This window comes from Vitis riparia, chromosome 6, assembly GCF_004353265.1.
Source record: "Vitis riparia cultivar Riparia Gloire de Montpellier isolate 1030 chromosome 6, EGFV_Vit.rip_1.0, whole genome shotgun sequence".
Lineage (NCBI taxonomy): Eukaryota > Viridiplantae > Streptophyta > Magnoliopsida > Vitales > Vitaceae > Vitis > Vitis riparia.
Window position 1 is genome coordinate 21,139,841 of NC_048436.1, and position 17,616 is coordinate 21,157,456.

Consider the following 17,616-nt stretch of genomic DNA (forward strand, 5'->3'; position numbering starts at 1 on the left):
CCTAAAAGAATGGACGAGGAATTAGGGCAAAGGTCGATGCCTAATGCCCAAAGGGCCAAACAGGCCTCCGATGTCAAAATCAAGTTCAAAACCTTAATGTACATACATTTTATTTTAAGTTAATTAAAAAAAATTAATAATTTTATAACAAGACATATTTGTGTAAAGGAGTTTTCAATTATTATAAAGGAAATATCTAATTGCAAAGAAAATATTAAGTATAATCATAGGACCAGAAGCACAAAAAATGTATTTAGTCCAAAAAAGTACATTGAAAAGGTGTTGGAACATTTAATTTTGGAACGTGAGAGTAAAAACTAGTGAGTACTTCACTGATAGCTTAGTTCGAACTTTCAAGTGCTTTATAATTACAAATCAATGAAGAGGGAGAACAAATACCACATGGTATTTATGCTAGTGTAGTTGAAAGCATTATGTATATTGTAGTTTGCACTATGTTAGACATTTCACATGCAGTTAATGTGATAAGTAGATATAAAGATCTCTTTGAAAAGATTCATGGACAAACAGTGAAATGGATATTTTGATACTCGAGAGGAACATCATATGTTGGTTTAGTATATATTAAAAGTAGTGATGTTTCTAGGGTAATTATTGGTTATGTTGATTCTTAATATGCTACAGATTTTGATAGAAGGTCTCCAATAGGGTATATATTCACTTTTTGTTGTAGTGTTATTAATTGAAAAACAACCTTACAATCTTAAATTACTTTGTCAATAATAGAAGCAAAATACATAACAACTATTGAAGTAGTGAAAGAAGCTATTTGGCTAGCTTAAGGGTTTGGTTGGCGATTTAGGTTCACAACATGAGTTGGCTATTGTGTATTGTGATAGCTAAAGTATTATACATTTGATCAAAAATCAAATGTTCTACAAGAGGATAAAACATATTCATGTCATTTTATTAGGAATGTGATTGCACATGGTGCTATTGCAGTGAAAAAAAAAATCCCTATAATGGATAATCCCATAAATCCCTATAATGGATAATCCCATAGATATGATGACTAAATTCATTCTTATAGTTAGGTTCAAGTGTTACTGGAACTTAATGAGTATTGATGGTATGAAGGCCTCTTAAAGATTTAGGAGTGAAGTAACATAAAAGACTTTTGAGTTAAACTGTCTTAATCATTAAATATGAAATTCGATTCTAATCATATAAAAATTATAAAAGCATGTAGATTTCAATAAGATTTTTCCTTTTATTTGTCTATTTTATTATTTATTATTATTATTATTTTGCAAGGAACGATAACTTTGTTAGATGTAATATCAAAATCACAAAGTATTAAAATTGAATTTTATCATGATAAGTTGAAAGCAAATGCGTGTAATTAGTCCAAGAGGTTACTTGTTTAAAGCAAAAAGGATTAGGTTTGCTTTTTGAAGGATTAGGCCAATTGGTTAGTCCTTTCAAATCCATTGAATTGTTCCATGCAATGTTGATGTAACTTAATTACAGTCAAATGGGAAATTAAATCTAGCTCTTAAAACATTGTGGTTAATGTTAACAATTCGAAGACTAGTAAGCATGACTGTATGATGTGATTTAAGCAGATGGGTCACGATGACTTGGCCAATTTCCATTCTTCTCCTAGAGAGAGAGAGAGAGAGAGAGAGCTGTGGTTTGGCACAAGGGACTTCGGTTTGTCAAATATAGGTTTGTATAAGGGCATGTGTTTGTTTAAACTTTAAAATCATACAAGTTGGATATTTAATATTTTTAATAGAGAAGGTACATTGACATTATTACCATTTACATTTCAAAGATGGTTGTACAAACGCACGTGATACCTATGATCCAATTAGCCATATTTGTGGATAAGGTTGTGCGCACTCATGAGCCACGCAAGCTAATTATTTATTAATAGAGTTGTATTTGAGACCACAACCAAATTTCATTTGTATTATGAATCTTGTTATTGTGAAAGAAATTTACTCATATTATCGTTTTTAATTTATTCGGCTTCCTAAATTTAAATCTCTTTTAAAAAATAAAAATAAAAGTGAAAATCTTATTAAAATTTTTGTGGTCAAACTTGTAAGACTTTTCTCTTTTTTGTAGAAACATGTTGATCTAATGACTAAGACTTCAATAAGATTTTTTTTTTCTCTTTTTATTTATCTATTTTTTAATTTTTAGTTTTTAATTTTTCAATTAATGACAACTTTGTTTGATCTAATGATAAGTTAAGCTACTGAATATTTAAAATTGGATTTTGATAGGGTAAGTTAAAGCAAGTGCATGCACTGGTCCAAGTGGCTACTAGTTTGAAGTAAAAAGGACTACGTTTTCTTTTTGAAGGAATCTTCCTCCACTATAAAAAGTAAAAACAACTTGTGAACATCTCATATCATATGCTCCAAACTATATAGGTTTTTAAGGTACAAGTAGGCCGCCCGCGTCGGTCGTTAGCTTCTATTTTAAAAAAATGAGAATACTTAAAACGTGGTAGTAAAAAAATAATTTCTATAATTGGAATTTACTTTTGATTTTAAACTCTCCGACTCGTGAAATTGAAAACGGGTTTAAGATGTTACTTATAATGAACGTGTGTGAAAACATTTTATTTAATTTTTATTTGTATTTTTTTTATGATAAATAAAAAAAAGAATTAGAGTAATTATTTTTAAAATTATTTTTTCTTTTTAGAAAAGAAAATAGTTCTTAATTTTTAAAAAATTGTTTGATTAGTTTTTTATACTAAAAATAGTTTTGTGAGAGTTTGTTACTGGAATAAGATGATTTTTTTTTTTTTAATAATTTTTACTTCTTTTATGTGAATTGTTCCTCCCTTCCTGCTACTTTTCAAGATTTAATCTAACCCCTCTGTTATCCAAAAGCTTAATGCATAAACTAGTTTTTTTTTTTTTTTCTTATGATTCCTTGAGTATTTTTTATTTTTTTTCTCCGGCCCTCTTTTTTTCATTTGTTTTTTCTTTGAGTTCTTTGTCATTCATCATCGACTAGAGGAACGTCGAACTGATTTGCAAAATTCTACTAGCATGTGGTGTGCCCCCTATCAGTAGAACAGTTGCCAAATTATGGAGATATAGGGTGTCGATTACCTGCAACAAGAAGACATGGTCATAGATTCATGTCTAATCAACTTCCACCTTAATCAATCAAGATGGAAAGTTGTTGGGATGCTTCAGGATGAGAGATACATGCTTTATAAATATCTAGGGACACCAGATTTATGCAATGGAAGCAATAATAACACAAAATTGTAGATTTAGGGCTATAAAAATTTTACTTTTCATATTGATGTTCTTAGATTAGTTCCATTTGCAGAAGAGGATGGTACAGATCTCGAAAACGTCGTGATCTTTTGCCTTATAGCTTTTTATTGGTACTTAACACTTGAGAATGATGAAATTCTCACTTTCTGTTACGTGGCAATTTTTTATTGGGTACAGGAAAAAAAAGTCATAGCCTAGGCTCATTAGTCTAGGGTTTTGGTTGCTTCATGAAGAGAAGAAACCTTTTCCATGAAAAAATTTTCATTTTTTTTCACTTTTTACATCAATTATTATGTATTTCTGCCATGCAATGAACTTGAAGCTTCACTCCTAAAGCTACCTCAGATGGAGATGCTGTAAGGAACTCCCTTTCCTGTCACCCCAGCTTCAGAAAATGGCTTCAAGAGCTCATATGGAACCACCCCAACTCCGCCTCTGTTCTTCAAACTATTGTCTGCATTCCTAGCATCAATAATTACTTCGAGTTCCTTTAACCTCGCAGAAAACCTTTCAAATGCTTCTTTTATATCTGGTTCTTCACCCCATGCTGGCTCCATATATTCCCCTATGTACTCCTCATCCGGAGAATGATTGGATAGCACATCTAAAGTAGCTATAACTTTTGTTGCTTGAACCTGTGAAGGGAAGCATACCAAGAGCTCAAAATCGGGATTGTCCAAAAATCGTTTCCATCCTTCTCTTGTTGGGTCCTCAGAGGGCATATTGGTTCTAGCAATGGTAGGCCTATTGGGGAAGTAAGCAGCAAAAGCATATTGTCCAAAATTGACGGCTGAATGATGAGCGGAGGCCACCCAAGCTATTGTTGCGATAATTCCAATGAGGTCTTCTGGTGTTTGGAGGACTGGCCACCATGGTTCATCTTTTTTATCCTCATGACCTTTGGTTCGGATTTCTGTCCACCATGCTTGAAGCTCTGGATCAGACTGTACCATGCTCGCGTCCTTGTAGTAGTAATTGACATAGTCTGCAACCCATTGTTTCAAGGCATCCCATAATATGAGACCGTCGTTGGCAAAAGGATAGTCTTCGATCAATAGCTTTAGGCCATGGGAAGCACTTGGATCCTCAACAGCAATTCCCCTAGCAATTACGAAACCACAAAAAGTTAGCAAGTGGAAATTCAGCAACTATTTTTTTATTAGCCCTCTACACTTCACTAAGCCATAATTTATCATTTAAAAAGAGGCATGAAGGAACTTATTATGAGATAGAAAACAAAATGTGGAATAAATGATCTTTGGTTTTGTAGAATTTCAGTAAGAAGCATCTATGGGGGTTTTGAATTACATCGTCCATTATTATGGTTATCAGAATACCTGCTTATTAGGTCTGCTGGCAGGGCTTCCCTATCAAACCTCCACTGCTGGTCATAAGCGGCAGAGCTAAGCTCCATAGAATACTTGCGGGTTGAGAATGAAGTCTCAATGATCCCATCCGCATTGATGAGAGCTTCTCTAGCAAGAGCATTGATCTGCATCGTATAGCGTAAATGAGGATGTAATAGTTTATAGATCGGGTGCATCACACTGAGTTGCCGATTTGTTGCAATCACGTAAGGTTCTGTTGCACAGTGAGTTCTCAACCTGCAAAATGAGCAAAGCAGTTGTTAAGTTACTGTATTGTCAAACTGCTTCTTAGAAATGATTTCGCATGAGAAAGGGAAACGGGGCAGTGACACGTACCAGTGACTAACAAGCTCATGATAACCGGAGTCATGAGCAAGGAAATGGGTTTTGGCAAACCTCCAAAGCCAGTAATCTGTAGCTTCCAAGCCGGGCGTGAAAACTTGTTTCCACTGTGGCTTTCCATCCATCGGTGGGCGAGTGAGCTCAATGGCTAGAGGCTTCAAGGTGCAATCAGGTGCTAGGAAGAAAAGTGCCCTGGAGCCATATAGTGTTGTCCCTTCGATCTGCCTTACTTTGCTCACATATGGTAATAACAAGTCATGGTAATCTATGATGAATAGCTTCTTCTGTTCGAATGCCTGCGTTCATGTTCCTAAATTTAGAAAGCTTAATTCTTGGGAGATTGATGGAGGGGAGGAAGAAAGAGAGAGGAAAGGTACGTACTTCGTCTACTGTCATGAAGCCTTTTATCCCCCGCTCGACCAACTCTTTGGTGATTGCCGATTCAGGTGGACCGTAGACATCAGGATCCAATGCGCTTTTCAACGGCCATTCCTGCATGATTTTATACAACTTAATTATCATGAAGTACCATTCTCACGCAATCTTATTAATGTTCACTGCTTCCTAGTACTAATACATGATCATGCATGGAAAATTGTTCATCATACCATAACCAACTTTATGCTATACGGGTTAACACCAGCAAGAGTTTGGCGTGAGAATTCCTCATCCCGAAGCCAAGAAAACTTGTCCTCTGCAAATGCAAAAATACTTCAGCTTGTGATAAAGAAGAGAGGAGGTGTGTCAAGGTTTTTCCTTACTGAGAAACATTGCAGGGGTTTCAAATTTCAGGAGACGATCTTTAGCATCAGAAACGGCCTTCACTAGTCTGGGCAGTATAAGTTGCAAAAGCCCTGGATTTTTAAGCTTAGGAATGGTGATTCCTTGATAGTATAATTGGTCTATATCTGAGAAGAGTGGAAATCCAAGATTACTGTCAAGTAGGGCTGTCTCTAGGGACGGTTTTAAAGCATGCAACACCGAGTCTACTGTCTTTGTTATGAATGATGCCTCCTTCACCTCAGAAAATTCTTCATCCCTTGGCACATAGAAGCTGCCACTCCTTGTCTCCGAAAGAGGATCTGCATGCATCATGGAAATTGCTTAATTAATTGGTGAAAGAGAGTGATTAATAGTTTGGATGATATGTCTATCTGATTTCTCTTCTCATATCCATGGAGATAGAAATGATTTACCGAACCATGTCAGCCTTTTAATGCGATTAATAGCATATCAAGTGTAAGAGCTTCCACCGTATGCAATTTCTACATACGTCATCATCATCATTATTATTATCAATTTGTACTCTTTTCTTGTAAATTTCTTACACCATTTAACAAATTTGATTGTAATGTATTATTATACGATAGATTCTAGTTTCTAAAAATAAATAAGTTTAATTGTAATTTGCATACCGGTCTGACACGGTGGACGTCCAGTTCTGCATCGTCTAGGATATGGATAATTCTCATTGTCACCTAGTACTGGTCGCCCCAATTCAGACTTGCTATCAGGGTTACCCAGATCATTATAAACATCATAATCATATATTCTATCAGAGGTCTTGCGTTCTCCTTCACCGTTACCTCGCAAATTTGCAAGCTCTTTTTCCCTCAAATCCCTGAGGCCTCCGGGCGTTTGTGATGGTAAATATGACTGTTTGATACAAATAAAAGATGAGTAAGGCTTAGAAATCAAAAGAACTCGCTAGGATGAATAAGACTCTCAATATTGATGATATCAAGTTATGGTCTATCATGATTCAAAGTCATTTTTTAATACAACACAAAAAATTCATTGAAGTGAAAGCTTTAATTTGGTGTTGCAAATTGGAATCATCCTCATTCTTCAAGTTTTAGGATTCCACTGCTGATTGATATAGAACGTTTTTATGAAGTCATTTAGCAGCTTCCCATGTTGGACACATGCATCTGAATCTTTTTCATGGAATTAAGCTATTGAGGTTGCAATGATGCAATTATGAAATATTTTTAAAACCAGGTTATTGAATAAAAAAAAAAAATACTAATTATGATTTAATAGTCGGATTAGTGGTGTGATTGAATTGGTAATCTCATAAATTTACAATTAATAATTTGTATATTATTAAAATTTAAAATATTTATAACAAAAATTAATTAATCACATATAAAGGAATTAAAAATTAATGTTATTTATTTTTCACATCTCTAAATATGATCAAATTAAATATATAGATGTACTAATATTTTAATATTTTAATATTTTGTTAAATAAAACATATATCATATTTAAATGTAAAGATATTGATTGAATTATTTTTTAGTTTTAAAGAATATTATATTATTTTACTTTCTTTTTTTTTTTTAACATTTTTATTATTTTAAAATTTTTAAAAGAATTATGTTATTTCATATATTAATTGCTTTGTAATTTTAACATCTAGCATAAGCAAAAGAGTGGTGGCATCTTAATCCTTCAAATCTAAGGTTATATTCCATGAAATTTTGTCAAGTTATCCCTCCCATCCTTCAATAGTCAGTCTGTACAAATTTAAATGAAAGAAAAGGAACCAAGCCAGAGTCGGTCACATCAACATAATGGCCCGATGCAACAGACTCTTCGGATACTTTCGTGTGGTGTTGAGTACCTCAATAGGCTTGACTTCCTTTATTGGGTGGCAATTGGTTTTCATGTTAAATTGACCATTCAACTTCCCTATATTATATTTATGAAGAAATAATTAATTTTGAAAGCAAATAAAAAACCCACTAAAGAATTTCATTTGCTTTTTCTCCACGCAATAGAAGTAGGTAAGTTGTCGACCAGTCTCTTGCGTCATTTTTAAAAGTCATCTTCTCTGAATGTCAATGAACCCAAAAGAGATTTTCATATATGGTTGATTGAATTCATTGGCTAAAGCTATTTACTATGGATGATGAAGACCAATCTATTGCTGTTATGTTTGGTTTGAAAAATGTGTCCGAAAATATAAAAAATAATAAAAAGAAAAGAAAAGAGGTGAAGAGAAATAAAAAAAAAAAAAAATTAAATTTATACATCTTGGATGAAAAAAAATTAATAAATATTTAACATTATCTTAAAAAAAAAAAAGAAGAAAATAAAGTAGCCTCGAAATGTTTGTCCAATCAAATAGTTAGGCTTCTTGTAATAGATCGTAGAAAAGTCAAGGCATGCGGTACGTGGACATTTAATGGGAATGAAGTGACATCTCTACAACCATATATATTCCATTAGATTAATGGGACAAACCAATGGCATCAATATCTTCATTTTTTTTTTTAAATTACATTAATTTTTCAAATTTATAAAAAAAAAAAAAAATCATAAAATCCATAATGCATGGCTGAACTTAGTTAATCCTACGCAAATAATCAAGCATTGATATGCTTAGAGATGATGAGAGGTGTAGAAGATGGTGGCTAACCTTGTTGCTGAAAAAGATCCTCTTCTCAGGATCATCAAACTTCGACTGAACCCATGAACCGCAGTTGAATGCAATAGGGCCATTGGGGAGGCCATTGAGGACAATATACTTGAGGAACATCTCGCTGCGGTATTCATTCTGCACTAGAACCGCACCAATCTCCCCAAAGTCACCAGGAATCACAAATTCTGATTCGTAAATCACATCCCCATCCTCTTGGTCTACTCGATGAGCATACCGGCTAATCGGTCTTGTCTCCAATCCCGTCTCTTTGCAAAATCATTAACTTAATCATCAGTTCTCTGCTGATAAAATTCTAGAATCCAAACAAATGAGTGTAGGAAAAAAAAAATGGAAACAGGGACAGAAAATGTTAATTTTCATCAGCTTGGCTGTTTGGAGCCCCCTGTGAATCTTATTTCACTTCTTATATATTTATGTTTATATTCCCATGATCTGGGAAGAGCTCTCCGTACCATTTTTTTTGGATGTTCTATTTTACTTTCTCAGAAAACAAACAAAAAGTTAGGGTCCCTATTTTCAGGCTGCTTAAAATTAAAGGCTTGCAATTGAAAATAAAGGAAAATATTATACATACAATTGATTAGTAATGATGAAATACTTACGAGGATCAAGCTCTGCACTAACAAGCTCTAAGAGGAGTGATTTACCAAGCAAGTCCGATATATTATCGAGCGGACTACACAACCCTAGCAAGCAGGAGGAGCACCCTCCATCAGTTAATTTCACGGTAACAGTTGCCTTAACAGAAATGGAACTGTTGGTTCCAGCTGCTACTGCTTCGTGGGGTAAGGAGGTCCGGCCAAGGTGTGGCTGGTGGAATTGAGTCTGGAGCATTTCTGGATTCTGGGTTGCCATTGGAAGTTTGAGTGGTAGTTGGAGAAGTGTGCCTTTGAGATGTTTGTGTTTATATATATAGCAGCAGAAAGAGAGTCGTGATGAAACTCCATCTAGGAATTTTCTTTACGGAAGTTTTAGAATGGAATGCAAGATAACAAAAATGTCTGACTCTCTAGGTTTCGAATTTGCCTTTTCTTGTTGTCCACCTTCATGCTTTCGAAACCTTAACATTCCAATAATTACATTGCGTTTAACAGTGATTTTATTTAAAATATTTTTAATAAAAGTATTTTCAAAAAATATTATAAATGATTTTTAAAAATATTTTTCATATTTGATCAAACATCTATTTTTTTTAAAACACATTTTAAGTTAAAAACAATTTTTTAAAATTATTGTCTAACTAATTCTTAGAGTTGTTTGATAGTAATTTTAAGAAATGTTTTTAGATCTTGTTTAATAGTGATTTTATGAAGCTTTTCTAATATTTTTAACACTCGAAATTTTTTATCATTTAAGTGTTAAAAACATTTTCTAAAATCTTTGTCAAACACACTTTTCAAATGATTTGTTATTGATTTTAAGAAATATTTTTAACACATTTAACACTTAATTTTTTTTCTTTTAAATATAAGAAATGTTAGAAATATTTTATAAAATTATTATTAAATGCACTCTTAATCCTTCTTTTAAAATAATAAAATAAGTATTAAAATAGAAGTAAAATAGCATGCACAAAGGCAGCCATGGTTGAAGTTGTACCAGGGCTGTGCAGTATTCATGGAAATGAAGGAGAAGTTTGTTAGAGGAAATGTTTATTTTCTGATTTCTTTTTTCTCACTTCTTTTACTTCTTTAAGAAATTTCATTAACTTTTTCATAGAATTATTTAATCTCCGAATCACGCAAAATACCAAAATTTTATTATAATTATGACATCTCTTATCCAATAGGGAAAGTTTCTAACACGGATTATTCTTAGTCAGACTTGTTTTAAAATCTAAAAAAAACAAACAAAATTTAAAATAAATAATATTTTAGGTCATTACAAAGTCTGGAACGGTGGAACCTATGATGGAAGTTTGTTTGATGAAACGTGATGTGGTCTCCAGGACAGATAGAACTGTGTTTGATGAAACGTGATGTGGTCTCCAGGATAGATAGAACTGAGACTGGTAGCTAGCTGTAAGGGAAGGGTATGACCTCTAAAGTCCCCACTTTGAACTCAAGTCACATATTCAAGGAAGGACAATTGTGCATGTTGTGGGCAATTGATCTATCCATTCCATTCCAAGATATTTTCCACTCTCCTTTATGTCATCAAATACCGGATACCATAACCTTTGAATACACTTTTACTTTTATTATTTTTAAATAAAAAAATATAAATAACTTAATTTTTTTTAAACTAATTTTTATAAATGTTCAACAGAACTAAAATTTATAAAATATAAATTTCAAATAACTATTTAAAAATAATTAACATTTCATGTTTTTTTATTGAAGGTACTATATTTGAGGTACTAGGTTTTAATGATACGAATACAATCTTTAATCATTTTAGATATATTATATTTTATTGATAAGTACATAAAATTTGAATTATTTTAAAGAATTTTTATTTTGTGATTATTTTCATATAAGTATATGAAAACAAATTTTCTCCTCTATTGTTCTCCTCTTCTTATAAATGTGTACAATTGTCTAATATATAAAAAAAATGACTTACAAGAGTATTAATTCTTTCAAATTCTTGACATTTTATTATTATTATTTGCAATTATTTGTCATTATTATCATATTAAAATACATTTTAATATGATAAGTTGAAAGCAGATGCACGTATTAGCCCAAAAGGTTACTTGTCTAAAGTGAAAAGGATTAGGTTTGCTTTTTGAACGATTTGACCAATTTCGTCCCTTCATAACCATCCCATGAAATCCAACCAATTAACTTAACTAATTTCAAGTGCGCACGTTGGTATCACGATGTGATTTAGCACATATCTTCGATATCATCCACCAATGACTTTTCAAAGATTGGTACCGTCTGGTGACTCCTTATTCTAGAGGAGTTTTTCTTGTGAACTCTTCTCAAATCTCTCTCTCTTAAAAATTATAATATAGCTAAATCTTTTACCCAAATAAAATTTTGGAAGCAACTAGATATGATCAAATTAAGAATCATTCAAGAGAGATCTTTACGTGAGAATCAGCCCCTCATGTGGAGATAAAAATTCATACGACTTAAGACCTCTAATCTAATAATCTAAAAAGCTTACGTTTTAGTTCTTATATCAAAATCCATATATGCTATGCAACATCTTCAATGCCTCGATGGATTCACTTTACCTTTTGAGAGAGGCATGTCCTTCCAACAACCCATAATTCAATATAATGAATTCTTGTTGAAAGTTGGAGAATATTAGGGCAAATTAGGGCTTGATTTCTTTGAGTAGCTAACCCAAAAACTTATTTAGGTAGGATATATAAGTGCCTAGAGAGTTGCAAATGAAATTTTCTCAAAAAATAAATTATCAACTTTCCAAAAATTAATTAAGAAAAGAATTTTATTTTATTTTTTAAAAAATAAAATAAAACATCAACTTTCTAAAAATTAATTAAGAAAATAATTTTCTTACAAAAAATAAAATACCAACTTTCTCAAAATTCATTAAGGAAAGAATTTTATTAAAATAAAATAAAATATTAACTTAGAATTTTCTAAAAAAAATAAAATCTTAAACTTATAAAAAAATTAATGAAGACATTTTAATTCAATTTTAAGACTTTCTATCCAAAGCTATCTTATTAGAAAAAAAAAAAAAGAAACTAACTTGCCTTTAACAAACATTTTTGGACTTATTTGTGACAATCTAATTAAATGAATAACATTAAATCTTTAATGAAAAGTAAATCATTATCTAAAAAGATTTATATGTCAAAGTAAAAAGAAATAAAATTTCCAATAAAAATGAAAAATTTATCATTATCATAAATTGCCAAAGGTGTTCAATTTTATAATGTACAAGAGAAATGTCTTACACGAAGAGTATTAATTCATTGAAACTCTTGACATTTATGATCATTAACTATGAATTTTTTTTATCATATAAAGGACACAACTTCAATAAATTTTTCCCTTTATTTATCCCTTTTTTTTATTTATTAATTATTATTAGTAGTAGTAGTAGTAATAACTTTATTTGATTTAATGCTCAAGCAACTAAATATTAAAATTGCATTTTAATATGATAAGTTGAAAGTAAATGCATGTATGAGCCCAAAAGTTTACTTGTTTAAAGTGAAAAGGATGAGGTTTGCCTTTTGAAGGATTTGACCAATTTCGTCCCTTCATAATCATCCCATAAAAGTCTAACCAATTTCCAGTGACTTCTTCTAATATCTAATGGGCATATATTTTTGAAATCACATGGTGGCATATAGCAATGTGGTTTAGCACATTTCTTCGATTTCCTCCACCAATAACTTTTCAAAGATTGGTACCATGACGTGACCCCTTATTCTAGAGTTGGGATGTTTTAGTCAATATCTTGTGAACTCTTCTCAAATATATGCATAACCGACATGATCTCTTTGAGTATTCAACCCAAAAACATATTTAGGTAGATCTATAAGAGCCTAGAGGTAGGAAAATAGAATTTTCTCAAAAAATAAAATATAAACTTTTCAAAAATTAATTGAGAAAAGAATTTTATTTTATTTTTAAATAAAAAATCAAAATTTTAAAAATTAATTAAGAAAACAATTTTCTTAAAAAATAAAATACTATCTTTCTAAAAATTTATTAAAAAATATTAACTTAGAATTTTCTTATAAAAATAAAATCTTAAAGTTGTCAAAAATTAATAAAGACATTTTAATTCAATTTTAAAACTTCAAATCCAAAGCTACCTTATTTAAAAAAACTTACCATTAACAAAGTTTTTCTTTAATTTACTTGTGATAATCCAATTAAACGAACAACCTTAAATGTGAATAAGAATAAAAAATTATTATTATTATAAATTTGTTAGGTTTTTATCATCTTGTACAAACGTGTTCAATTTTCTAATGTTTAGGAGAAATGTCTTACACGAAAAGTATTAACTCATTCAAACTTATGATATTTAACCATCACTAACCATGAATTTTATTTTTATCATATAAAAGGACACAACTTCAATAAGTTTTTTCCTTTTATTGTTTATTATTATTATCCAATGATAGTCTAACCAATAAAATGGGAAAATCTAGTTTTTGAAACATTGTGGTTGTTAACTTTTCAAAGATTTGGTTACGATGACTTTGGCCAATTTAGAGTGGATTATTCTCATATTTTAATGGGTATGCTTGAAATCACATGTAAAAGATACAATGATGTGGTGAAGCACATAGGGTTTTGATCTATGATATCCTTCACGTCATTAACTTCTCAAAGATTGGTATAATGACATGACCCTATTGGTAGCATATTTTAATCAATTTCTTATATTATATCACATGTGGGTACATAGTGCTCTGGTCTAACACATAGGGTTAGGTTTTTAAAATATAGGTATGCACCCATTGATGAAAATTTAAACAATATAAGATCACATATAGACATTAAAACATGCATTAAATGACAATAAATGAAATGTTCACCTTGATTAATGTCATGGAAAGCCATTTTGTCCTCCACTGGTGTTCAAGAAGAAGCTCAATCCAATGATGGTGTGAAAATCCGGGTTCAATGAGCTCTTCCCTTTCCTCCTCAAGATTCAGTCTAAGTGTGTGCTCTTAAGAGTGCGTGTTCTTTCAACCAAGAAGAAGGAGAGAACCCTTTCATTTGCACTTATATAAATAAATATACGTGTATATATATATATATATATATATATATATATATATATATATATATATATATATATATATATATATATATATATATATATATATCACACATTACACACATTTTTTGGACCACTTGACTTAATGGGTCAGTCAAGTGAATTAGAGTGAGCCCATAAAAAAACAAACAATAATATGTGTTTAGCCCCATTATGGACCATAATGCAAAAATAAAATAATATTGATTTATGACATTATCACATTGATTATGTAAGTCCACACATAAAAATTTCAACAATTCTCCCACTTGGACTATATAATCAAACATCACAACATATACATAATCATAAATCAATGTCCCATTAAATCTCATCAAAACAAATAATCAAAAGCAATCATACATGCTTCATTGCTTGATTCATAGAGAAATATACAATAATAGCAATCCTTCCAACAATAACATAATATTATAATACCAAAAATGGCTTCCACTAACTTAATGCAACCTAGGCTCCCAACAACCCCATTTGAGATACATGTTCATGAAACACAACTATGGGTAAGCCTTTTATTAGTGGATCCGCCAACATACCTTTTGTGGACATGTGCTCAATATCAATAAGAGACTCTGCCACTTTCTCCTTAACAAAATAGAACTTTACATCAATATGCTTGGAGCGAGAAGTACTCCTAGTGTTCTTAGAGAAAACAACAACTGCGGAATTATCACAAAATAATTTTAGTAGTCTAGAAATGGAGTCAACAACTCCCAATGTTGAAATAAAATTTCACATCCACATAGCATGACAACAAGCCTCATAACATGCCACACACTTTGCCTCCATAGTTGAGGATGTTGTAAGTGTCTGCTTGACACTTTTCCAAGATACAGCTCCTCCTGCCATCACAAAAATATAGCCCATAGTGGATTTCTTATCATCTATGCAACCAACAAAATCAACATCACAAAACCCAACTACATCAAGTATGTTGGTGCGCTGATATATCAACATTAAGTCCTTAGTTCCTTGCAAATACTTAAGGACCTTCTTAGCAGCTTTCCAATGTTGACACTCAGGATTGCTCAAGTACCTTCCCAACATGCCCACAACAAAAGTAATATCAGGGCGTGTACATACTTGAGCATACATAAGGCTGCCAACAAAAAATGAATGAGAAATGGTTCTCATTTCATTTCTCTCATCATCATTTTGATGACACTAAGTCTTTGAAAACTTATCACCCTTCCCAATTGGCACTCTAGTAGAACTACAATTGTGCATATTGAACATCTTCAATATCTTCTCAATATAGGTTCTTTGAGACAATTTAAGCACCTCATTAGCCCTATCACGAAGAATCTTTATGCCCAAAACATAAAAAGCCTCACCAAGATCCTTCATGTCAAAATGGATTGACAACATGTGTTTTATCTCAATCAACAAGTTAGAATCATTTGATGCGAGAAGTATATCATCAACATATAAAACAAGAAATATGTAATTACTCCCATTGACCCTCAAATATATGCATCTGTCAACTATATTCTCTTTAAAACCATTTTGGGTGATAATCCTATCAAACTTCAGATACCACTGCCTCGAAGCCTGTTTAAGACCATAAATTGACTTCTTGAGCTTGCAAACTAAATCTTCATTTCCAACTTCTGCAAAACCAGTAGGTTGCTCCATACACACGTCCTCATCCAGATCACCATTCAAGAAAGTTTTCTTAACATCCATCTGATGTAGCTCCAAATCAAAATGAGCTACTATGACCATAATCACTCTAAAAGAGTCCTTGGTCGACATAGGTGAGAATGTTTCTTTAAAATCAATTCATTCTCTTTGACTATAACCTTTAACCACAAGTCTAACTTTATATCTCTCTATTTGCCCGCTAAAATCACATTTGATCTTAAAGACCCACTTGCATCCAACCGGTTTACAACCATGTGGTAATTCGACCAAATCCCAAACACCATTCATATACATAGAGTTCATTTCATCATCCATGACTTCTTTCCAAGAAGTGAATTGAGGACAATGAATTGCTTTTTGATAAGTGACTGGATTAGAAGCATCATAACCATCATACTCATGCTTTTGCAAATAAATCATGTAATCATCTGAAATAACCGGCCTACGAACCCTCTATGATCTTCTCAGAGGAATCCCATCAACAACAGTACCATCAACAGGAACGCCAGGTTCTACTTGATCACCATGCTCTCCTTGATTAGTGGAGGTTGTTGGACAATAGGAACATCCACATCTGGAACATCAACTCCTCCAGAGTCCATTCTTCCTTCAAGGCATTATAAGTCAACTTCATCGCATCAAAGAAAGTAGGAAAAAACTCAAGTATCAAACATTTCAAGAATTTCTCACTCAACTCCAATTTCATCTCATTTGTCTTGTTGAAGTAGTACTTTAGCTTGATGATGTGATCTCTAACCCCACCTACTCCATCATACATAGTGGTTGTGAGAAGCTTCAAATAAGTTGTCATTTCCGCCTTATCAATCTTGGTATAATTAACCTTTACATATTCCACAAAGTCTTTGGCCTTTTCCGTCTTTGGCACACATTCTTTAATAGATTTATCCATAACATACTTCATCACCATCAAACAACTTCTATTGGAGTGCTCCCATTTCTCATAAAAGGATCTTTCATCAGCAGAGCTCACATCAGTGGGCTTACTTGGCTCATCAACTCTCAACGCCAAGTCCAAATTGTGCAGAGTCATATGCACATTGAAAGACTCATACCATTCCTCAAAGTTATTTCCAGTAAGAGGCTTGATGATAGATAATTGCAGAGTAATTCTGAGATTGCTAGTAGTTGGATAATAGCAAAATTAAACAATATGCATGTTACTTCAATATCACGCTATTTGTTAGTTTCCAAAATTTCTCAATTTAGCAATAACTTGGAGTTTTGAAATTCCACAGCGGTAAGGACAACTAATTAAATATTACAACCAAGATACACTAATTTTATTACTGAAAGGGCAAAAAAAAAAAAAAATAGTACGGTTCATAATATATAATTAATTTCCTTCAATCTAAACATCCTTCCAAGTATTATAATTATCGATAGGACAATTACAATACCCGTATGGACCTTAGTAATCATAATAATAAAGCAATTAAAAGTGGGAGATAAAATATCTCAACAAAGACAATTTGACACATATAGGATCATGATAGGCAACCACGTATATGTTCACTATTGTCATGACAAACTCAAATATTTAATTTGCACAACTTGACACACTTGGAATTGCGATAGGCAATCACACAAGTGTTCTTTATTGCCATAATAAATTTAAATATTTAACAAAAATGGCCTAGGACAACATTATTGGTATAAGATAAAAAATTATACCATAAAGAACAATAAAATAATAATTGTCCCAATAAAACCAAATTTAACAAATGCACAACAATTCCAAGAATACCAAGACAACCAAAAAAAAAAATTATGATGTCATCTCATTTTCTCCACCTGA

The 17,616-nt window shown here is 31.9% G+C and overlaps 1 protein-coding gene across 1 annotated transcript; it reads right to left on the reverse strand.

The window, feature by feature from the left end:
* Nucleotides 1-3,331: 3,331 nt before the first annotated feature.
* Nucleotides 3,332-9,321, reverse strand: LOC117915560 (linoleate 13S-lipoxygenase 2-1, chloroplastic-like). Its single transcript, XM_034831141.1, has 9 exons — nucleotides 9,035-9,321; nucleotides 8,409-8,677; nucleotides 6,397-6,637; nucleotides 5,743-6,063; nucleotides 5,590-5,675; nucleotides 5,363-5,473; nucleotides 4,976-5,277; nucleotides 4,610-4,876; nucleotides 3,332-4,373 (listed from the first exon to the last, which is right to left on the reverse strand). The coding sequence occupies exons 1-9, from the start codon at nucleotides 9,285-9,287 to the stop codon at nucleotides 3,614-3,616; spliced, it is 2,610 nt and encodes an 869-aa protein (XP_034687032.1). The 5' UTR covers nucleotides 9,288-9,321; the 3' UTR covers nucleotides 3,332-3,613.
* Between the last annotated feature and the right edge of the window lie 8,295 nt (nucleotides 9,322-17,616).